This window comes from Ochotona princeps, chromosome 8 (assembly GCF_030435755.1).
Source record: "Ochotona princeps isolate mOchPri1 chromosome 8, mOchPri1.hap1, whole genome shotgun sequence".
Taxonomy (NCBI): Eukaryota; Metazoa; Chordata; class Mammalia; order Lagomorpha; family Ochotonidae; genus Ochotona; species Ochotona princeps.
Window position 1 is genome coordinate 24,676,227 of NC_080839.1, and position 25,013 is coordinate 24,701,239.

The 25,013-nt window shown below is 45.1% G+C and overlaps 1 protein-coding gene across 1 annotated transcript in view; it reads right to left on the reverse strand.

Annotated features, from left to right (window-relative positions):
* Positions 1-25,013, reverse strand: part of POLE4 (DNA polymerase epsilon 4, accessory subunit) — a gene marked incomplete at its 5' end in the record, with an annotated part of 91,286 nt that overhangs the window by 41,911 nt on the left and 24,362 nt on the right. The window contains one exon of the mRNA XM_058668338.1: positions 19,783-19,843. Coding sequence (XP_058524321.1) covers positions 19,783-19,843 — 61 coding nt within the window. The remainder of the gene's footprint in view (positions 1-19,782; positions 19,844-25,013) is intronic.

A 25,013-nucleotide genomic window follows, 5' to 3' on the forward strand; every position in this document is an offset into this window, starting at 1 on the left:
GCAGGACTTAATTAATCATCCTCCTATCTTCAAATAACTAAATAACTAAATTGGCTCTAATTTTTCTCTATGACAGAACAGTGTGGGAATAAACATTCTTGTGTTTATTACTTCTTTTTTTTTTTTTTTTTTTTACCTTGCTTGGGGTTATTTCCTCCTGACTTATTCCCAGAGGCAAAAACTGTGTTTAAAAATGTAAATATTTTTAGAGCTCCTGAAATGTTCTGCCAAGCTATTTCCCAAAGCATTTCTAGCTGTCTCCATTGCCACAGTAGTGCATGAGCGAAAGTAGTGCCATTTTGTAAACAGCATTTGTTATATAACTGAGTAAATCTCCAAACAATTTATACCAGGAGTAGCCACCTCCCCTGCCTCTCTGATCATGTAATCTCTTCACTAAAACCCTCACTTGGCAGAGTTCCACTATCCTCTCAACTGCCTTGATCTCTAAAACCTTTCTGGATAATCACAAGCAAGACAGCCTTTGAATACTGTTTTCAGTTTTTTGGATGTTCTCGCAATTCATTCACCTGCCCTAGGGAAAGTCCATAAAAAAAAACAAATCCAAGCAACATGGATTTTTGTCAATGATTAGAATTGGAAATGACATGCAAATTCAAGAAATTGCATTCCAAAAACAATCTGAGCTGGAAGAAACAGTTTGTCACTGTTCGTTGTGATGAGGGAGCGTCGGAGTTGCACACCTGATAACTTGGCAAGATGGAGAAAGCACAGCATTAACACAGACGACTAAACATGTGAGTAGAGGTGGAGGGAGGACAAGGTGAGGATGTGACACGATGGATAAGGGGCATGCCAAGAAAGTGCTGACACTGGCACTGACGGTAAAGTTGAATGTCAGTGCCAGAGATATTCCAGCTCAACAGGCAAAGGATATTTCTAACAGTAGTGGTTTCCCCCCTAGTGCCCAGGCTCACTCGCTTGCTCTCTCTCTGGCTTCAGTCTGCAGACGTGATCAGAAGTAGACACAGATGTGCAAGGTTTGGACTAGGGATCCACTGGTTTTAAGTCAGAGGGAAACATGGAAGCCAAAGAGCTCCATATGTGACTGGTGTGGAAGAAGAGGAGTGGGGAAACTGGAGGGGTTCGGGACCTCCTCCTTGAGGCATGACACTCCCAGGGAGGTGTGGCCACTTGTCTGTGAGCCCATGGGAAGACAAGCAGCGCACAACCAGAATGTTTCCCAGAGGCTATGTTCTAGGAAAGCTCCGAAATAGTCATTAATACTGATATGTTGTAGGCTCCTGTGGCCTCATCTGAACTTAGGAGCAGAGGTGAAGGACGGCTTCTGGGAAGAGCACCACCATCAGTGGCGCCCAAGGGCCTGGAGGGGCCACACCTTTGTGAGATGCAGATGGCACACACAGGTGCAAACCTCACTGCCCAACACACAGAGCCACCACTCTCTCAGCTGGCCATTCTGCACCTTCCTGCTTGGTCCTACGAGGTTTTTTTAGATGTTTCCAAGAGTTTGGGAACCTCTAGGGTCCTCAGTTCGGTAGACAGAGGGTTTTAGAGCTGAGGAATCTCCAGAGGTAAGTTACCTCACTGTCTTTCTACAGCATTTGTTTGTTGGTTTGGCCTGACTGAAACGCTACAGCTGACTTACAGTTCCCAGCTGGTGCGCACAATTAGACAGAGAAAGCTAATCAGCCAGGAAGAGCAACTGGCAGTTAAACAGGATAATTTGCTTTGAAGCACACAAGTCACTCAGCAATGCAATCACTCCCTCCTGTGGCAGTTGGCACAGCAGTGCATCCCAGTGCTCTGGGCCGCTTTCAGAAGCTTAGACATGGCTATTTGTAAAGTAAATACTCCTTTCCTTTTAGCAAATTCTGAGACTGTAATGCAGGCATATCTATTGACTGAAGGATTTGTTCATTAGACGTCTTCACCACGTTCAAAACACAATGTGAGGGTTTAACAATTCAAGTACATTTGGCTGCAAATAACAAAATCCCTGAAAAAGACATTTAGTTATCTCTCAGAACCAAACTCTGAATATGGGCAATGTTAAGCATAGGTGCAGGAGCTCCACTACGCATGCAAGAACACAGGGTTTTCCTACCTGTCCTGCTATTCTTGCTGAGTTGCCTACATCTCCCCTAGTGGATTCTCAATGCTTTCCACAGCTCCAGTCATCAAAGGATAAAATAAAAGGGCAGAGGCAACATGGACTTTGCCTCACGTGGATTTCTCTTTTCAGTAAATGGTAGATCTTTTTGAGAAGCCTCCAGAAGGCCAGGACTAGACCACTGGCAAAGAGAGTATGACTGCCTCCTTGTCTTACACAATTATGGTTCATCCCTTGGGTATGAACAATTCCCTGGAAACAAAACTGAGATTCAATTGTTAAAAAAGAGGTAATAGTAGCTGATGGGAGGGTAATGATAGAGGCATGAGTAACTGTGTAATGAACAGTAGTCTCTTTACCATCATAGTGTTGACAATTCAATGAAGGAGCCAGGCCAGAAACTATCAAACTGTTTACCCCAAACAGCATTGATCTCTATGTATGAAAACCCAGGTATTATTATGAAACAGACTTCATTGAGATTAGGTGAGATGACCTCTAACATTCATTCCACTTCAACTGTGTAGCAGCAGAGTGATTCCCAACATTATTCTGCTCCATATCAGTTTCAGTTCATGACCACAGTTTGCATTTGCTGTGGTGGGCAGAATAATGATGCCATATCCCCATCAAAAACAGACCCTGCCTCAGTGCCTAGGGCTTGTGAAGTGTCATTGTGTACTGCAAAGAAGAACTCTGCAGATATGATTCAGGTAACTATTTTGAGATGAGAAAAGAAAATCTGGATCACCCAGGTGGGCCCAGTAAAAAATTGATCTTAAGGGTCTCTAAAAGAGGAAGCTTTTAAGGATCTCTGTGAGAATAAAATCAAAGGCAAATGAGATATTAGCATGAAGGCAGAGGCCAGAGAAATGCAGCTCCAAACCAAGAAACTAGATGTTGGCAACACCTAGAAGCCAGAAACAGCTTTCCGTCCAGAACTTCCCGAAGGACCACAACTCTGTTGATTCCTTGATTTTAGCCCGCTAAGACACATTCCAAACTTCTGATCTCCAGAACTACAAGATAACAAGTTGGTGTGGCTTAAACTTGTGACAATTTTTTACAACAGCAATAGAAAGCTAAGTTATATCCACTGAATTCCAGTTCTAGCTCTTCACATCTGTGTCCCCTATAAACACCTGCAGACGAAGCCAGAGGAGCACATCACCTTCGCACCTTCCGGAAGGACAACTTCATTCATTTCGTGCACTTCTGTTTAAGGGCAGATGACATAAAATGAATTGCTGAAATATCTATGAATCCTTTCCTTTCCTGCCACTAAAAAGACATGAAGCTTACTGCTGTCCAAGTAGTCTTCAAAACAATATGACCGGAAGAGTTATATTCGAGTCCTTTCTGAGCTAAACTTCTAAGTGCTCATAATCAACTTTTACCAACTGGAAGTTCCCTTCTGTATAGAGAGCAAGGTTTAAGATCATGTATTTCTGCTGAAACACAGAACTAGCTAATAATAGTCTCCCAGCAATTCTGACAAGCTACTGCCTGTGCAAGACATAATCTGCCTCCATCTCTGGAGGAAGACTGACACACGCCTCACCCACAACACTAATACAAGTCAATCCTGAGCCTTCCCTTGCGAGCGGACAGAAGATCAAGAGATATTCTGAGGTCTTCTGCAAAACTCGGGAAGAAAACTCAAAGAGAAAAAGGCATCCAACTGTCATCTGGGGAGAAAAGCTACTATTGTACACATGCTTAAATAAAGTAAACATTGAGTCTGGTACGGTAGCCTAGTGGCTAAATCCTAGCCTTGCATGCAATGGAATCTCATACAGGTACCAGTTCATGTCCCGCTGCTCCATTCCCCCTGCCTGTGGCCTGGGAAAGCAGTCGAGAATGGCCCAAAGCCTTGGGACTCTGCACCTGCATGGGAGACCTGGAAGAAGCTCCTGGCTCCTGTCTTGGGATCGGCTCAGTTCTAGCCACTGCAGCCATTAAACCAGCAAAGGGAAGACCCTCTCCCTGTCTGTCTTGCTCTTTCTCTCTGTGACTCTTTCAAATATATAAAAAATAAAGACGTTTTTAAAGTAAGAAATGGAACGGACTGGTACTATTTCTCCAGATCTCTGAAGAAATTTCACTCAATCAGCCCAGTGCAAACGTCGTCCATCAAGCTGAAGCTCCTTTCTTCTGCTCCTTCACCAGGGTGTTTAACCATAACTAGGCGCTGAATTTTGTCGAATGCTTCTTCTGCACCTACTAAGATAACCATTTAACTTCCTCTGTTCCTCTATTAATGGGGTTATTGTGTGTATATATATTTTAACTGTTAAGCCAAAATGACATTTCTGGAACTAAATCCTGCTTGGTCATGTTATGTTATATCCTTTTTGATGTTGCCTTTGATCTGTTATTTATCAATAATTTTTGCAGTTTTACTCAGAAGGATGTTGATTATTAGTTTTCTTTTTTTGGTAATGTTCGTCTTGTTTTGATATCAGAATACTGCTGGCATAATCAAAAGCTAGAAAACATTCCCTCCTCTCAATTCTGAGAAAGCTTATATATACCACTGATTTTTTTTTTTTTTTTTTTTTTACTAAATGTTTGTGAGATACCACTAAGAAAGCATCTGGGCATTTGGCATTCCTTTGCTGGAATCTTTTAAATTCTATATTCATTTTGTTGTTTTATTCCATTACACATAAAAATCTCAGCATTTATGAAAATACCCCACATGTAGTTCCTGCTCCTGCTTTCCTTCTTGTTCTGCAGCAGCCCTTGGCCAAGGCTCAGCGCACAGGAGCATATCGCCCGGCTGCTGCAGGCGTGGCTCCCAGCGCTGCTCCCCTAGCTGCCTGCCTGGAGGAGCCGTGGGGCTGAGAGCCCAGAAGGCTGCAGTTAGATCACCTGGGCCTCCAGCAGAGACCACAGGAGCAAGAGCACTCCAAACACTGCCCAGTTCTAGAAAATAAAAATATTTTTAAAAATACTGCACATCTAGATGGTCCATCTGGATAAAATGGATAAAAATTTGAGAAGGCACATCTGCATCAGAAACACTGTAATATGCACTTTCCCAGCAATGTCAGGGAAGGCTGTCTAGCAAGGTGTGACGGCCTCAAAAACCAGGCAGACCCACGGTGGTCCTGCGCCCAGGCTGCCGACAGGGACCAGCAGTTCATTCACTCAGTGTTGCAACAAAAACAGATCCAGTGGTTCCCCACTGGGCCTCCTCGGCAAAGACATTGTTCTAGGAGTTGCTTTTTCCTGGCACATGGTGATAGGAAAATCACTTTATCTGAAACTGAACACAGCTATGATATGGAGTCATCAGCCCAACTGATACAAACTTTAAAAATGAAACAAAAAGTCCTCAAAACTCATTAACGCTCCCTGACCCCAAACTTAGGTACCCCAGAGCCCATAGGGAGGGGTACACAATCTTTCTGTATTTCAGAAGTGAAGGATGGAATCTTTAACTTAAGGGAACAGCTATCCAAATCAACATGGCAAGTTCATGGAAGTTAGCCATGAACTATACGATACACATTTTTTTTTAAAGTATACAGAGATCATTTGCCAAACCTAAAAACACACTAGTCCATAAAATAAGTTCTAGTCCATTTCACATGTTTACAACGCACCAAATATGCCCACTAACCACAGTGCAATTATTTTAGGAAATAGTTAATAGAAAGATAAGTAGAAAATTTTCAATATATGTCTGGAAATTAAGCAATATATTTCTGGGAAAAAAACAAACCTCCTGGGTCAAAGAAGTAATTATGAAAATCAAATTATTCTGAGCCAAATAATAATTAAACATGACAAATCAAAATAGGTAGAATGCAGCTAAACTCAGAAAAAGATCTTTAATTGCTTGCACTTAAGGAAAAAGTCTGAATATCAATTATCTAAGAATATAGTTCAAAAGTTAGGAAAAATAGCAAATTTATATATATTCGAAATGTTTACTGTCTGGCACATAAGTACCATATAAGGGTTCACTGCTGCCATGACACCACTACTTACCAGATGTCTTGCGTTGGAAATGGACTGGGCTTAAAGCTCTTATACTATAAGACAGCAATTCTACTGTTGTTCTTCACTGTTTTGTTCTCAAATTAAGAGTAAGAGTAAGATGGAAAGACAGACCCTCTTGGGAGAGATGTGGCCTAGCAGTTAAGCCGCTTGTCAGGGTGCCCCCTACGGGTGTCCCTGGCCTCAACACCTGCCTCTGGCTCCTGACTCTTGCTAATGTGGACCCTGGGAGGCAGCAGTGATGGCTCACCACAGGTGGGGTCTGTCTCCACACTGTCTGTCCATTCTCCAGGGTCCTGATCAGCACATGGCCTGTCTATACCATGGTTCCCTGGACATCTCAGCATGCAGCAGGGTCAGTCACTCAGACAGTGAAAACAAAACCTGCAAGCTCCCATTTGAAGTTCTACCACCCCGCTTTCCTTGTATTCCGTCAGTCAGTCAAGTCATGGACCGGTTCATGAAGAAGGGAAACAGACTCCAGCTCTTAATAGAAGAATGCCACATTGAAAAGACAGGAGAAATTGTTGCCGGGAGCCTAGCACACATTACACCACAGGGACCCTGAGCAGCTCACTCACTGTCTTGCGCCTCAGTCCTCCCTGGTATAGATGTACCAGGATAACAACAGTCGCTAGGCTAAAGGTTGTTGAGAAAACAACACAACACACTTGGATACATCCAATATGATGATTCTCAAACTTGATGTGAGTCCAAGTCACCAGAAGGGCTTGCTGGACATTCCTGAACACCAATCCCAAAAAATGCCTGACTGAGCAGGCCAACAGTAAAACTACAGGATTTACACTTTCTGCCAGTTCCCAGGTGCTACGATGTGGGGATGGCTTGTCTCTAAATGTTCACATGCTTCAAGTTAGACCCCTGGTGCAGCATCCTTGAGACAGCAGTGCGGCTGTTAAGGAGTGGAGCCTGATGTTAGGTCATTATATCACATGGATGTTCCACAATGGAATTCAGGCCTGAATCTCAGGGATGGGCTTGTTTTTAAAAAAGTCTTTTTTCTTTTTCTTCTTTTTCCTTCATTTTCTTTTTCTTACCCACTCCCCTCCCTCCCTCCCTCCCCTCCTTCCTTCTTTAGGTGGTGGAGGCGGGGGGGGGGGGGTTGTAACAATCTTCCACACACTGGTTCACTCTGCAAGTATCGGCAATAGCCAGAGCTGGGCCAGATGCCAGGAGCCCAGAATGCCATCCAGGTCTCCCACATGAGTAGCAAGGGCCGAAACACTTGAACCATCATCTGCAGCTTTCCAGGCTTACTCACCGAAGCTGAATAGGGAGCAGGACAACTAAAACCTGAACCAGCACTGTCATTTGGGATGCCAGCATCACACGCAGCAGCTTAACTCACTGCCTTGGACCAGTGTTTTAAAACTGGGCTGGTGAAGCCAGCATTGTGGTGCAATGAATTAGGCTGCTGCTAGGACCGCCAGTAGTCCACATAAGAGTTCAAGTCCTGGCTAGTCAGCTTCCAATCTGGCTCCCTGCCCATACACCTGGGAAAGCAACAGCAGCAAGCCCAAGTGCTTGGACCCCCCCCACACACACCTCCCCAGGAGCCCCAAAGGAAGCTCCTGCCTTTGGCCTGGCCCAACCCTGACTGTTGCAGCCATTTGAGGAGTGAACCAGCTGAATGAAGCCCCCTTGCTCTTACTCATTTTCTCTCTCCCCATCTCTTCCACTCTCTATTGTTATGCTTTTCAAATCAATCAATCAATCAATACCTTTTTAAAAGAAAACACTGAATTAGCTACCATGAGAGCAGGCTGCTAACAAATCAAAGCTTCCCTGCATGTCTGGCCTCTCTCATCCTCATCACTGGACACCTGCCACTGTTTCGCAGGCTCCCTCACCGTGTGATGCTTTCCGCCATATTATTGCAGCATGAGAACTGCAACAGAAGCAGGGTCGCAATTGTGGACTTGTCTGCCTGCAAAGATCCTCAAATATTTTGTCACAGTAACACAAAACTAATACACCAGGTGATTCTAACGCTGCAGATCCTGAACCACACTACAAATGAACTTGTGTTGTACATAATGAGAAGTCAGTAGCTGTTAGCTCTATTTGTATAGCCCAGCATGGTGGCCTCGCAGCTAAAACCCTCGCCTTGAATGCCCAAAATCCCATATGTAGGCCGGTTCTTGTTCCGGCAGCCTCACTTCCCATCCAACTGCCTGCCTGTGGCCTGCGAAGGCAGTCGAGGATGGCCCAAAGCCTTGGGACCCTGCACCCACGTGGGAGAGCCAGAGAAGCTCCTGGCTCCTGGCTTCGGATTGGTGCAGCTCTGGCCATCGTGGCCACATGGGGAGTGAACCTTTGGACAGAAGATCTTCCTCTCTCTCTCTCTCCTCCTCTCTGTATATCTGACTTTCCAATAAAACAAACAAAAGGACAATGGGTCTGACCTCTTTCCCTCAGCCTCCCTCCCTACCACCTGCCATTCTTAAAAATAAATAAAGGCGAGGGGGAGGAATATGTATGTACATGCACTGCTGTGGTGGCTCAGGTATGCTGGCATGCAGTATGGGCACCGGTACAAATCCCAGCTGCTGCACTTCTGATCCAGCTGCCTGCTAATGCTCCTGGGAAAGTAACAGTAGACAGCCCGAGTCCTTGGGCACCTGCACTCATGTGGAAGGTTCGAACAAAAGCTCCTGGTTCCTGGTTTCAGCCTGGCACAGTCCAGGCAGCTGTGGACATTTGCGGTGGAAACCAATGGGTAAAGATTTCTTTCTTTCCTCTAACACTTAATAAACTCTGTAACAAATAAACAAATTTAAAACAAAAAAAAAAAAGTTACAAAAAAAAGGGACTAGATTATGGCCAGCATTGCTTAGACTCTGGAATCAAATTTTTTTGAGTGAACAGGGTGTTAAATGAAACTGAATGAATGTTGGAGCCTTCAATGACATGCTGAAGGCTCGTCAGTGAGAAATCTGTCCCTGAGGAACCGGGTGTGTAGCTATGCAGCGAAGGATGAATTGAAACCTGACAGGGAAGGGGAGAGCCTCGGAGACAGGGAAAATACGTAAATGCTCATCAGTCACAGCCATTCTATTCACTGCTTTAAATCAGGCCGGATGGCAGAAGTTGGGGGGTGGGGGGGAGAAGGGAGGGAAGAACATTGATTTCTCTGCAAACCTCAAGCCTCACTGAGCATCAGGATGCCAAAGTTTGTCAGCTCCTGGCATCACCAGCCAGCCAGGGCCTCTCCAGGTTACCACGGTAACAGAATATTCTCATCCCTCTTGTTTTTCTACACAAGCCATTCAAACGAATGTATGGCACCAGGCCCCCTCCCATTTTGCAGCTGCATTTCTTTGGAAATTGCATGTTCCCAGTATCAGACTGAAAGGTGTCAAGGTCAGGCCCTCATCTGTGGGTTACCCTTATCAGGAATTTGATCCCTGGGGCCGGCAGGGTGGCTTAGCAACCTAATCCTCATACTGAAGCAGCAACATCCTATATGGGTATCAGTTCAAGTCCTGGATACTCCATTTTTTTTTTTTAATAGTTGAAACCTCCTTTTTTATTTTGAAATTTTATGTTACTATTCCATAGGCTCTGGGATTTCCCCCCTCCAATTCCCACTCCCCAGCTGATTTTCCCCATATTATTTCCACAGTACAGTCCTTCATAAGGAGTCATAAATCCATCAGTCTGTTATCTAAGTGTGCCCCGATATTGCTGGTATAGGCAATGTCAGACAGTCCAGCACCCCAGTGTCTATGTCCAAAATTTCACTGGGAGTCCATCTTTGCTTTGAAAGCAGAGATTGCATATTGCATTATATCTTCACATCTGAATATGATAGTCTCTATTACCCCATCACTGTATCTTCCCTTAAATGAGAAGCCATGAAACAAAAACAACAACAGATATGAAGTTAAAACAAAAAATTTACAACACCATGGAGGCGAAAAATGTGCCACTAAATAACCAACACATGGGTGAAGAAAACACAAACGTCTCTTCCATAAAACGATGCCACCATGCAATCAATCAGCCAGCGATTAATTTAACAAGAGAAACTATTCGGAAGAAATGAAAATAAAAACAATCAAAACACATGGGATGCAACAAAAAAGTATGAAAAGGCTTATTGATCTTACAATTTTCATGAAGGCTGCCTTCATGAAAAGAGAGAACATATGGCATTTATTCTTTTGGGATTGACTTAATTTACTGAGCATAGTGGTCTCTAGTTGGGACCATCCGGACCATCCAGTTGCAAATGGTATTATTTCATTCTTTTTAATGGCTGAGTAATATTTCATGGAGTAGATGTACCACATTTTCTTTAACCACTTCTCTTTCGACAGGCATCTGAACTGTTTCCATGTCTTTGGTATTGTAGATTGTGCTGCTGTAAATATAAGAATACAGATACCCTTCTCATATGCAGTTTTCATTTCCTTTGGATTTATTCCTAGGAGCGGGATAGCTGGGTCATATGGCAGATTTATTTGCAATTCTCTAAGCACTCTCCATCCTGATTTCCACAGTGGCTGTACTAGCCTACACTCCCATGAGCAGTGAAGGAGAGTACCTGTCCCCCAACATCCACACCAGCAGCTGTTGTTAGTAGAGTTCTGAATGTAGGCCAGTCTCACTGGAGTTAGGTGGAACATCACTGTGGTTTTCACTTGTATCTCCTTGATGGCTAGAGAGTCTGAGCATGTTTTTACATGTCTATTGCTGCTCCCCTTCTGACCCAGCTTCCTGCCAATCACCTTATGAAAGCAGTGGAAGATGGCTCAGGTCCTTAGGTCCCTGCACTCACACCAAAGACCTGGAAGAGGTTCCTTACTCCTGGCTTCAGATCAGCTCAACCCTGGCTATTGTACCCATTTGGGGAATGAACCAGTGGATGAAGGATCTCTGTCTTTCCAGCTCTCTCTCTAAATCTCTCTCTCAAAAATCAATAAATCTAAAAAAAGAGAGAGAGAGAGAAAGGAAGGTAGCAGGTGATCCCTGTGTTCAGAAGCAAGATGTGACTTTGTAATTCATCTCCTGAATTTGCTGAGGGAAGTGGGGGGGGGGGGGAGGGAGAAGAATTACAAAGAGAGAGGGAGAGACAGGTAGAGACATTTCTATCTACTGGTTCACTCCACAAATTGTGGATATGCCACAAGTGACTTAGGCCAAAGCCGGGAGCCAGGAACTCCATGCAGTCCTGCCACATGTACGGCAGGGGTCCGAGCACCTGGGCCATCTTCTGCTGCTTTCCCAGGTGCCTTTGTCGAAAGCAGGGTCAGAAGTGGAGCAGCCAAGATTAAAACCAGCACAATGCTATGGGATGCCCACATCACAGAAGGCTACTTAACCCACTGCACCACAGCACCAGCCCTGAGAACTTGACTTTGGAACATTTTTTCAATGTCCCTGTTTCCACAGTGACATTCAACATTCACATGAGAAAAGCCTCAGACCAGGAAAAGGAAAACATCATGTGTGAGCCTGCTGATGCTGTACAGATTATTTGGGTTTTTGTAGAGTTGGTCCTCATTGTTTTCCCACCAACTATTATTTTTTTCTCCATTAATTATTTTCATTTTTTGATGATTTTTATATCTTTGATTAGGGTGATGAGGGTCAAGGGCTACAGGAAGGTGGCTGAGATCACCATTTCACACATTCTCTTTTTTCCCTTCCTGTATCTGGGGGAAGGGAGGAGATAAGGGAAGAAGCCACACCCAGCGTCCCAACTGCCTCTGTGCCCTGGGATGGAGAACAGTCACCCAACACCACCCCAGGGTCCCTGATGTGGGGCATGCTCTGAGAGTCCTATCATGAGGTTTCAATATTTCAACAGTTGTGAATTCCTGCCGATCTTGCCGCGCCAAGCACAATGAAATCTCTCCAGAAGCCACTGGCTGACACAGTCCACCTTAGAGTCTCCGTTTGCCCAGATATTCACTGCCAACACTTGGCTGGGATAGTTGATCAATTTGTCTGTCCTTCATCTTCTCTTGTAGTATCAGATGTCTACAAGCTCCAATGTACTGCCATATCCTCCATGTGCATCTGGATATGCTGTCCACTGTTCCGACTGAGCCTCTGAGAAGGCCCAGCTCTGACACATGCACTCCATAGTCAGACCATGGAACCTGCAATTGTCTCCATGATTGGAGTTCTGAGTCCAGCAATTCAGTTGGGGCGATCCCAAAAGAAACTTCATCTGAAGTGATCCCAAACCTGATTCTTCTGTGGGCCTGCCAATACAGGGTCCTGTACAGTCTGTTGCCCCAGTCAGCTTATGTACACACTCCCACCAGCTATTCTAATTTAAGAGACTCTTCAAAGCTATGATTTAATTCCCCTCTGCCAGTGAGTCTCAGAGGTAAGCCTACATGAGACTCCCTGGGGGTTTGTTAACACAGGGATGACTGAGCCCCTCTCTAGCTCAGCAGGGCTGGAATGGGCTCTGAGCATCTGTAGTTCCAACGCGTGCTGGTGACGCTGAGGCTGCTGAGTGAGGGGAAGAGAAGCACCCATGTCACTGAGGACAGCTGGTCTGCTGTCAAAGAGCAACTGTTTTTAAAAATTATATCTATTTTTATTGGAAAGGCCGATTTACAGAGAGAGAGCAGGCGAGAGAGACCTTCCATCCGCTAGTTCACTCCCTACTATGGCCACAATGACTGGAGCTGGGCCATTTGAAAGCTAGGAGCCTAGAGTTTCTTCCAGTCTCCCACGCGGGTGGAGCGGCACAGGGACTTGAGCCATCCTTTGCTGTTTTCCCAGACACATTAGCAAGGAACTAGATAGAAAGTGGAGCAGCTGGGACTCGAATCAGTGCCCACATGGGATGCCAGCACAACATGTAGAGCCAACCTACTAATCACAGTGCAGATCCCCGAAAGAGGAACAATTTGCAAATTCCCAAAATGTAGCTCTGCTTCGTATGGGCTGAGGAAGGGATCTTACAGTATGTTGCAAGACACAGCAGATACTGCACTTCTGCATCCCTCCCAAACTAAATCACTGAGTCACCTTAGGGAAGTCATTAAAGTTCTCTAAGTCTCCATTTTACCTGAATAATCATCATAGCAATAGCCCCTTACTTAACCTTGCAAAGCTATTGTTCCAATTAATGAGACAAAGTGTGTGAAGCTACTGAGTCAACAGAAACCACCATGCCAAGAGTGGAGCAGCAAAGACTAATTATTTTTAAAACTATTGTGAAATTCTGTTCACCCTTCAAGGGCACCTCAAATGTTACCTCCTCAGGGGAATGTCCCGTGATCCTCTCACACAGAACTGATTCTTTTTTTCATCAGCGTTTCCGCATGACTTGGTTTATAACTATTTTAACAATTTTGGTCAAATGTAAAATGCCATAAATTGCACATCCATCACTCCCAAAGAAGAACTCCCTGAAGAGAGAGTACACATCTTCTTTCCCCTTCCTATGTGCCACATCTCATCTTCATTCTTAATACAAGACTCCATACTTTTGGGCATTTAATAATCCTTTTGGATTAAGGAATATGAAAGCTAAAATCGCATATCCTTGTCTTACAGGTAGATAACATACACAGAATATTCTATATAATCTCACCAGCCAAAACTACATAGATATGACGTATAAGCTATCTTCAACTTAACATGTTATATGTGTATATACATATAAAGGGTCTTCAAAAGGTTCGTTGGAAATTGAAATTCAAACCTGAATTTGCTTTGGTGCAAAACAGTTTGAAATCCCAAAGTAGGGTCCAGCGGCGTGGCCTAGTGGCTAAAGTCCTCGCCTTGAACACGCCAGGATCCCATATGGACGCCGGTTCTAATCCTGGCACCTCCACTTCCCATCCAGCTCCCTGCCTGTGGCCGGGGAAAGCAGTCGAGGACGGCCCAATGCTTTGGGACCCTGCACCTGCGTGGGAGACCCGGAAGAGGTTCCTGGCTCCTGGCTCTGGATTGGCACAGAACCGGCCGTTGCGCTCACTTGGGGAGTGAATCATCAGACGGAAGATCTTCCTCTCTGTCTCTCTTCTCTGTATATCTGACTTTGTAATAAAAATAAATAAATCTTTAAAAAAAAAGAAATCCCAAAATAGTTTTATGGGGTATTTGTTTGTTCATAAACAAGGAGAAAGACACATATCACCCATGTGCTGTTCACTCATCAAGTCCCTGCAACAGCCAGGGCTGGACTGGGCCAGAGCCAAGAGCCAGGAATTCAACCTTGTTGCAGACCCAGCCTCTGAGCCATCATCGGCATCTCCTACACGGCACATCAGCAGAAAGCTTGAATTTGGAGCAGAGCCAAGTCTCAAACCTGGGATATTGGACACAGGCCTCCCAAACAGCATAATAGCCACAGCACCAATCCCTGTCCCTCCTTGTGTAGTTTTTCATAATATATACTTTCCATAAACTTTTTGAAGACCTCTTGTATACACACACACACCGTTATATTTTGAATATGTTTTGTCTCCTGGAAGTCATACAAGAATTTAATTCCCAAGGTCATTCTAGAGCCACCAGAATTCTGCAACTGCAGAACAGAACCCCACCCCTCCTCCTGAAGATGTTACTTAGGGAATAGAGGAAAACGAGAAGCAACTACCAGTAATTTTCACAAATCTCATACTGGAATGACTGACTTGACTAACCAGATGCCTTACTGGCATCTGGGCTGGCCAACAGAGAAATCTGTATGTCATACAGGGCTGCAAAGACTCACTAAGCATCTCAGCTTCAAGCTTAGAAGGCGGTATCCACTCAGCCGCATTCAAATCTAACCCCAGCTCAATCACTCAATGAGCTACTCCCCCGTATCTGTCCATGTATCTATAGATATGGGTCTACAGGCATATATTAAAGTATGTGAACCATGAAATTAAAACTTGAATTTATTTTAGAGCAAAAAAATAAAATTCTTGAAATCCATGCATAGTTATCTCATACACATTTTCATTGTGTATATGGACCTCAGGAAACATCTGGCTACACGCTTATTTGGAATCCTCAGACTGAGATACAGACGGGGGATTCTAGTAGGAAACATAGGCAGGGCTGACTGCAGAAGCTAGAGATAAAGTAAAAGAGGCACCCCTCTCGGGTAACCTACCACAGACCTGCAGCTGGAAGAAGGCACGAGCAGATCTACAAAGAGCAGATCCAGGGTGACAGCCTTGGCAAATGGACTGCACCTACCACTCCTCTTTCTGGCCACAGTCCCAACACAGCACCCCCTCCTGCCAGGGTATGGAGTATCCATGTGCATAAAGCTAAGTTTCATTTTATGAGACGTTCTTTGATTTTATGGCACGTAAAGCAAAAATTAGCATGGAGACAAGGACCTCTGGGAACCTAAATTTTTTCCTCCTTCTTATCCCACTGTGTTCTCTTGAATGTCAATACGCAAAAACAGATTTAAACAAAACTTTCAAATTCAATTTACATTTTTTAATATTTTAATCAACCTGGGGTTCTGTGATCTGAAGTTGAATGTCACTTTTCTGTAAATATTCCCAGAAATGCATTTTCTCTTTTAAAATAGAAGACATGAAATGCCTAGGAGGACTTTCATACAAGGTCAGCGGGATCTATGGGTCATGGAAAAATTGTCTGTTTATGTTCCACACACTCAATGTCTACTCACCTAATTCTGCTCTCTACAATAAAACACAAAGAACGAGTATTTTCTGGTTATCTTCTAAGTAACGTTTTTGGTAATAGTATAGAAATCTCGAAGATTCTCCTCCCAGAATGTCTTAGCTGGAGCCCTGCATGACATTTAAAACCACCAGAAGATGAGTTCTCCTTTCTTGTCATCAGACTCATAACCTCTCTTATATGTCACTTACAGAAACAGCCAACAGGATGCAGAAAGCCTGTGCATGTTCAGAGCCTTCTTTTTTTACTAGTAAATAATTTTAAAGCACTTTTTCAAAGCAACCAGAGAACAGACTCTCTGAATGTAACTCAGACAAAAGACGACAACAGAAAGCGAAGAGGGAACCTTACTCCATCTAAGGCATGTTTCGATCAGGGAAACTTCACTTGGCCCAGAAGAAAGAAGGAAGAGAAAATAAAAACAAGAAGGGGTCAACACAATGAATAACACTCATTGTTGGTCTGCTCCAGAAGACAGCAAGATTTGATAGCTATGACACTTGACTTTATAACAACATTCTAAATTTTCAAAGTTATTTCGATGTATTATCTCTTCTAGCAAGAAGGCAGGCATGGTTGTTTCAATTCATATTATTGTTGCTATCTCAACTACTAGTCCCTGCTTAATAAAAGCCAAGGTCAAGGCAGAAGAGAATCTGGTAAAGCACCAAAAGCACCTCAGGGCAAGTGGCAGTTCAAAGATGTGCCCGCTCAACGCTTTCCTTTTACACTTATTAGTAGTTGCTTTCTATCAATACAATGAAAAAATTTAGGCTGAGTAACTTACAGATTAACTCACAGTTCTGAAGGTTCAAGGGCATGATGCCAGCATGTGCAGCAGGGAGGGATCACGTGGGGAGCCTGGAAGCCAAGGGAGAGGAAGGGCCAGCCTGACTCGGGACTGATCCAACAGTTCCCTGGCTAGTTCTCTGCTGCAAGCATCTGCATCCCACATGGGTAGCAGTAGTGTTCTGGGCTGCTCCGCTTCCCATCCAGCTTCCTGCTGGTGGCCTGGGAAAGCAGTGAAGGATGGCCCAACGCCTTGGGACCCTGCACCCAAGTGGAAGACCCGGAGGGAAGTCCTAGCTCCTGGCTTTGGATTGGCTCAGCTATGGCCACAGCAGTCATTTGGGAAGTGAATCAGCAGATGGAAGATTTTTTTTTTCCTCTTGGTCTCTCCTTATTTGTACATCTGCCTTTCCAATAAAAATAAATATTTTTTGTTAAAGGGGTTGGGGAAGGCAGCAATGTAGCATATAAGTTAAGCCTCCTCCCCCCCATGGTGCCTTCCCAATAAAAATAAATAAATCTAAAAAAAATGAGTAACTCACTCTCACTGGAATCAACTGGGAACCCACAAGAACTACTTAGTTCCTTGTGAGGACAGTGCCAACAGTGACCTCCCATGAGGTTCCACTTCTTAAAGCTTCCATCACCTTAACACACCCACACAGGGGACCACACTTCCCATACAACCTTAGGGGCACCAGCTACATCCAGATCATGGCAAACATGAATGTCCAATTTGTCCTGGTCCCCTTAAGGGTACTTGGCTTGGAGCTCAGGGTGATGGGAGACAGATAAGAAGTGAGCAACAAACAGAGCTGGGCAAAATGGTTCACAGTGGGAGAAGGAACGCGAGCGGTCAGGGACGGGCAGGGTCTTCACCCGGCACTGGGTCAGGCCACTAACCCCACAGCCAACTGCACAGGCGATGCTTGCATTATGAAGACGTCTCGGAGTAAAGTGAGCTTTGCTGAAAAATAGGGGATCCTGCAGCCATTTATGACCCCCAATCCAGATGAGGATATATTAGGATAAACTTCTTATGGTCGAAGACAGAGAAAATTCTCTTCATTGTAGAAAGTCCAGCTGGATGGCACTGGGTCTACACTGTTTGAAATTATCTGGCAGTAAATTGTCATAGAGGCTCCTCATCATCTTGGCCTTGAAGGCCATGTTGTGACTCTAAGCCAAGTCTTCAGCTGGTAAAGTCAAAGATCTACTGGCAGGACTTCCCCAGGCAGGCCCCACATTAGTCCATAGACAACACTTGCTCACAAGAGAGTAAACGACTAAAAAAAAAAACTTAACACCAGCAGGATATTACTTCCTTTTATAGACTATATAATTAAAAGTTTTGTTAGCATCTTTAGCTCTGCTCCCTGCTATCCCTCATCCAACTCCACTTGTTCCTTATAGATCTAAGGGCAATCTGCATTACTGATAGGAATAGAGGACTAACAAGGAGTTCCCCAAGGAGCAACCACTCCTGTAGCCTTTGCACTTGACCTATCCCTGAGCCTGAAGTTTCCTACACTACAGCTGCACCTGCTTCAGAGACATGACTGTTTCTCACAGAGATTCGCGTTTGCTATTCTCACAATCAAGATGATGATTCCGAAGTTTCATTGCCCAAGTACTGAGGCCACATTCGGTGCTTGCTAGCATAGCATTCTTCCCCACCCCGCGACTAAGCCCCATATTAAACTTTTCTGAACAGAGCTTAATAATTCAACCCTCCTGTGGAATATACAGCCCTGTTCAGCTAAACCATGTAATTTCATCCACGTTAAGGAAACACTTGAGGTCACCAAATTTCAGCAAACGTCAAGACACCAGAACCAAAGTAATGACTAGTTTGTAACATTAGCATGGAGGCTACAGCCGGAATGAACAAGGAAGAACCAGAAATTTTATATACATAATTCAGAAAAAAGACTTGATTAAGAAAACAAGGTCAAGTCAAAGCATGAAACATTACAAGGGGAAAAAAAAAAAACAGAGATGAGGGCTCTAGGTACCAAGAAGGGCACCAACGTGAGGAACACAGGATGCTGCAGTACAGGATGCCCAGGGTCATATGCCCATAGTGCTACTGTCAAGCCTGGTGGCCACACTGTCCTTAGAGCATGACTAACATCTGGCCCTACTTACATAATCAGTGAAACCAGACATTGCCTTCTCTTTGTTCTCTCCTCATTCTATTTTCTCATGAACCACCTTTGTTGATTCCCTCCAAAAGCAAACAGCACAAATTTCCAACCCAGGCCTAGCTTACACTGCAAGCTCACCTACCTGGAATATGTGAAAAACCAAACAAGAAAACACAAGCCCAGAGATCTATAATCAACACAATGGTGTGAAAGCTCATGCATTCTACTTGTAAGTCTTTAGTTCAGAATGTATCAATCTTATTTTATACCTGTAGTAACAAGCTTCAGTATCTGGTTTAACGGTCCAAAGCAAATAAAGAAAATGCAAGAGGAGACCCACAATTCTAAAAAGTAAATATAAGACCAACAACAAAACACAATCCGTAGCTACTGAGTATAATTCTATAGGGCTCCAATTTGTAACAGCAGCTTCTGGTAGTCACTGTACAAATAATTCAACTATGACCAATCTTCCCTGCTGAAGTCATATTCTTCCAGCCCATGCCCCACTTCCCAACCCCCACACACATTCCTCTTAAAGTCCTCACCATCCTGACTTTTGGGCTCCCCACCAAACCTAGCTTTGCCTAAGCCCCAGAAAGGAATGGAGCATTCCACAGTGGCTGTCACTGATTTGCTCAATCCCTGAGCCAATCCTGCTGCCCCAGAGCTCCATCCTATACAACCATGAGCCCTGTGGTCACCAGGGGCTCAAGCAAGTGCAGTCTCATCTCACCACACAGATGCCATGACCTTCTTCTACCTGGTGCCAGAGGACGAGATCACCCAAATGCACCCCTCAAGCTCCTCATGCTGAGACAGTGGGGGGCTGACTGGCCCCTGCTGACCTCCTTGTGACCCCTCAGGGGTGGATGAAGTGCTCACACATTAGCTGTGGGTCAACACACATCAGTAGGCAAAGGTACCTGTGCTGGTCCAGAGTACCAAGTTGAGATGGCACACAGTACCTGAGATCATTTCAGGCAATTTTACTAAAGGTAAACTGCCTTTTTTACACACATGTGTGTCTCAGTTAATTTTCTATAACAAGATACTAGAAGCTAAGTCATTTATGAAGAAAAGATTTTGGCTCACCATTCTATAAGAACATGGTGCTGGCATCTTCTCGGCTTCACTGAGGGCTTCATGTTACTTCCTGCAAGGCAGAAAAGCAGAAGGATAAGCAGGCATATAAGGAAGAAGTAGGTGGGCAAGACAGAAAGCCAGAAGAGCCGAGGAACTCCAAATGGCTTTTTCACAACCACCTGCTATCTGATAAGGAATCCAGCCTCAAGGTAACAACATCCATCTCTTCATGAGGTCATCTCTCTGGTCCCCCAGCACCTTTGAAAGGCCCCTCCACTTCTCAACAGTAACATTAGGGACCAAACCTCAATGAGAATTTTGATGGGGACAAATCATACACATACCCTAGCAGTGTGGGCAAAGAACTCTGCACTCACAAAGGGTATTGTAGCATCCCCAAGACACAAGTGGCCACATCGTACTGAGGCTTCCAGGGCTAATGGAGGGTGCGACTAGGGAACCTGGGGAAAGTGGAGCTCAGAAGGAATTGCCAACAACTAAAACCTAGGAACAAAGCAGACTGGACTGATCCCACAGGAAAGGAGGAGTAAAGCACTTGGTCCACTCTCCTCCTGCCCCGCACTGTCCTGGGAGGCCCCTCAATGTAAACCATACACGTCAGCTGCCCAGGGCACACACAGCACCAGGAGAGGGGATGACAACCAACATGGTTCCTCTGCCCTTCCTAGCTGAGAAGGAGTCACCCACATGGTCCTAGATAATGTGTGCCCAGAGAGCCTGGTGATGTGGCCAACCAGGAGGCAAGACTACTCCATGCTCTACAGAATTTTACACCTGGGCATTTAAGGCCTTACCCCAAAGAAGGGAAGGAAAGAACGGAAGCAGTTCAAAACTCTGAGCAACATAAGTCTTTGTAGCCATGTTCTCATCCTCTGGCACTGATTACAGCTCCTCCTGCCTTCACAGGCTCTCTGGCCGACTACCCACTCAAAAACAGAGCCAGCAGAATATTTTAAAAAATATATTAATGGAGGTTGGCACAGTAGCCTAGTGGCTGAAGTCCTCACCTTACACGCCCAAGATCCCATATAGATAGATGCCAGTTTTAATTCCAGCTGTTCCACTGCCCATCCAGTTCCCTGACTGTGGCCTGGGAAATCAGTTGAGGGCAGCCCAAAGCCTTGGGACCCTGCACCCAAGCAGGAGACCTGGAAGAAGCTCCTGGCTCCTGGCTTCAGATCGGCTCAGCTCTGGACATTACAGCTGCTTGGGGAGTGAAACAGTAGATGGAAGATCTTTCTTTCTGTATCTATCAGACAGCGTCTTCTCCTTGGGAAAACAGGCACAATTCCTTAGCAGGGGATGTCAAAAAGTCCATGCAAAATGAAACCAAAATAGAAACTGTATTTCTCAACCTAAGCAGCACCCAGGTCAGTACACAGCTGTAAGTAAGGATCCCAAACTTTTAGTTCATCCCTAAAGACCTGAGGGTCCTGAGAATCGCATCACATCAATGCTGTCTTTCTCACATTAATTGGAAAAAAAAAAAAAAACCTGTGTGTCCTTGAAAGCTCTTTTTAAGATTAAGACAGAAAAAGAAGTCACAATGGACCACATGGTGGATGACCGATCATTTCTCCTGGGAACCCTCATGAAAGGCTCTCACTTGATGAGAAGAATGAGCAAGAGTACCACTGTGACGAGGAAGACGCTGATGAAGCTTTTCCAGGTGCTTCCTGGTAGAGCTCTGGCTGACTTTCTCAAAACATTCTCTTTACAAGCAGAGGGGATCTTCTTTGGCCTTCCAAAGAGTCAGCAGACAAAATGGCCTGAACCCTCCTAAAAATCCACTGCCATGGCCCCTGCTCCTGAAGCGTCCACTCTCGCTGTGACTGAATTACCTCCACCTCTTGGCAGCCACTGCTTTGGTTGCACCCTGTCTTCAGAATCCTACTGGTGAAGTCAGCTTCATCTCCTGCAAATTTTCAAGGAAATGCTTTTGGTACATGACCCCACTTGCTTAAAATTTCTACTGAAAGCTCCGCTCCTGTCTACAGTTGGTCTGGGAACAACAGCTTTGGTGACCAAAGAACAGAAACTTGGTTTCTCCTTAACTTTTTATACAGATCTGGACCAACTGAGATTTCTGTGGTATAACCTATTGGTTTTGGTGTTAATTACTTTGAAATAGAACACAAACATTGATTTTTTTCTCTTGCAAACTAATGTAGACAGTCTCTATCAAGTAAATAAAAATAAATTCTAATACCATTTCAGTATTTTTTAAATTCAGCCAGGTGTAAGCAAGACAAATTCTGGGACGCTTATACAAGAATTCATAATGACAAAAAAGAAGAGGTGGAAGAACTAGGGGAACAGGATGAGAATAAAATTTGCTTTTAATTGTATATCTTCCTTTAAGATTTATTTATTTTTATTAGAAAGGCAGATTTACAGAGAGGAAGAGAGACCAAAGATACGTTTCTGACATCCACTGGTTCACTCCCCTTAAATGGCCTCAACAGCCAGAGCTAAGCCAGGAGCCTCTTCCAGCTCTCCCATACTGGTGCTGAGTCCCAAGTGCTTGGACCATCCTCCACTGCTTTCCCAAACATAAGGAAGTGGATGGGAAGCAGAGCAGCCAAGACATAAACCTCTGCCAATATGGAATGTCAGTGCTGGTAGATCAAACATTAGTCAACTGAGCCATTGCTTGAATCCTACTGTTTATCTTTTTTTTAATCTTTTATTTAAAAGATTTATATATTTTTATTGGAAAGTCAGATCCACAGAGCGAAGGGGAGACAGAGACAAAGCTCTGCTGGATCACTCCCCAAGTGGCCACAACCACCAGAGCTGAGCCGTTCCAAAGCCAGGAGCCAGGAGTGTCTTCCAGGTCTTCCACATGGGTACAGGGTCCCAAGTCCTCTGTTATCCTCAACTGCTTTCCACAGGCAGTGAGCTAGAAGGGAAGTAGAACAGCCAGGAAACGAATCTCTGTCCACATGGGATCCCACTGCATGCAAGGTAAGGACTTAAGCCACTAGGCTACCATGCTGGGCCTTTAACTTTTTTAAATTTCATTTTCAATGAAATTTTTTAATAACTCTTTAAAAAAATATTGGGCCTGGCCAGTAGCCTACTGGCTGAAGTCCTCGCCTTGCACGCCCAAGATCTCACATAGGCACTGGTTCTAATCCTGGCTGCTCCACTTCCCATTCCTGCTTGTGGCCTGGGAAAGCAATCAAGGACAGACCAAAGCCTTGGGACCCTGCACCCACGTGGGAGACCCAGAACAAACTCCTGGCTCCTGGCTTAGGATTGGCTCAGCTCCAGCCATTGCAGCCACTTGCGGAGTGAACCATTGGACAGATCTTCCTTTCTGTCTCTCCTCCTCTGTGTATATCTGACTTTACAATAAAAATAAATAAATCCTAAAAAAAGAGAAAGTTTTTTTTTTTTATTGGCAAGACAGACTTACAGGGAGGAGAGACAAAGATCTTCTATCCACTGGTACGATAGGCTAGTGGCTAAATCACTAGTGTATATCACTAGTGTGTATCTTCTTTTAAAAAAGATTTACTTATTTATTTGAAAGGCAGAGTTGCACAAAAGACAGAGACCTCCCATCCACTGATTCGCTCCCCAGAGAGTCTCAGTAGCAGGTTTAGGCCAGGCTGAAGCCAGGGACTTCATTCAGGTCTCCTATGTTAGTGCAGGGAACCAGGATTTCGGCCTTCTTCAACTGTTTCCAGATAAACAAGCAAGGTGCCTAGGCTGGCGCAGAGGCGTAGCACACTAATACTCTAACAGTGACGCCAGCATCCGGGGATGGGCACCAGTTATAGTCATGGATCCTCTATTTCCAATGAAGCTTCCTGCCAGTGGCCTGGAAAAGCCAAGGAGGCACCTGGGAATCCACTTCCTTTGCAACTGGCTGCCATCTCCTGCCTAGCCCTTGGCCAATCCTCCCATCTGAATCAAGAACCAATGATGAAAAGGCCAGTGGGGGACTGGCACGAACTCCCTCATGATGCTGATGGCAGAGGCAGTATCTTTCACTGGTCTGCCTTGGTGGAGGCAGTGGAGTGCCCACTAAGGAGTCACAGATGTTGGACCAGCACTGTAGCATGGCAGAAAAGGCAGCAACCTGAAACCCTGGCATCCAGTGTGATGCCAGTTCACATCACAGCTGCCCCACTTCTGATCCAACTTTCTACTAATGGCCAAGGAAAGGCAGAAGATGGTCAAATTATTTGGGTCCCTGTCACCCATGCAGGAAACACAACTGTAAGTCCCGGTTCCTGGCTTCGTGTCTGCACGGCTGGCCTTCTCCTGCCCTCACTCTGTCCTTTCCCTCCCTCTCCCATTCAGAAAGGAAAAGGACAGAAGAAAGGGAAGAAGGGTGGGAAGGATGGAGGGAGGCAAGGAGAAGCCACAGGGTCCTCATGGGACCTACTCTGGGGGAGGGTAGCTGAGCTGTTGAGATTCAACTTGGTCCTCATGCTCACTTTTCAACCCTGTTTCTTTAGACTCACAGCACTTTCCATGAGCTACACAGCATTACGTTATACTGAGCAGAAGCAACTCTGAAGGAGCTGGGTGTATCAAGGAGTTATCACAAGCCAGCAGTACCTGGTAACCTTGGAACATCAGAGGTGCCCACAGTTTGTCTCAGATTTTGCACTCTTGAATTGGTTCTGCAGTCTAGTTTGACAGAACTTGCCCCACTCCTTGCACTTGTCAGTTAATGCTGCGGCAAAGCCCAACCTGCCTGCCCTTACTCTGGCTCATGCCTGCACTACTGGACACAATCAGTTGGCACCCAGCCTGGCTCTCCTAACCCAGCTCACATGCAGGCCAATAGGTGTTACAGCCCTACCCCACCTGGTCTGCCCCCAGCCCGGTTCTCATGCTAACCAGTGGGAGCAGTAGCCCAGCAGGGGAGTCCCCACAGTTCCCCTACCAGGCTCACACCACCCACACCCCCAGGTCTCACATGTGCTGGTGGGTGCTTCAGCCCAGTCTGGCATGGCCCACCTCACTTTGGCATTAACCAGCAGGTGCTGTGGCTTTGTCCAACCCAACCTGCCCCCAGTTCCAATTCGAATAGACAGGTGCTGCTGCCCAATCCAGCCTGTCCTGCACCCGATCCTGGTTCTCAGATTTGCCAATGGGTGTTATGACCCAACCCAAATATTAATACCAGCCGGTACTGTGACCTGGCCTGGGCTGGGCTGCTCATTGTCTTGCTTCTTAATCCACCTTTTGTCCTCAGC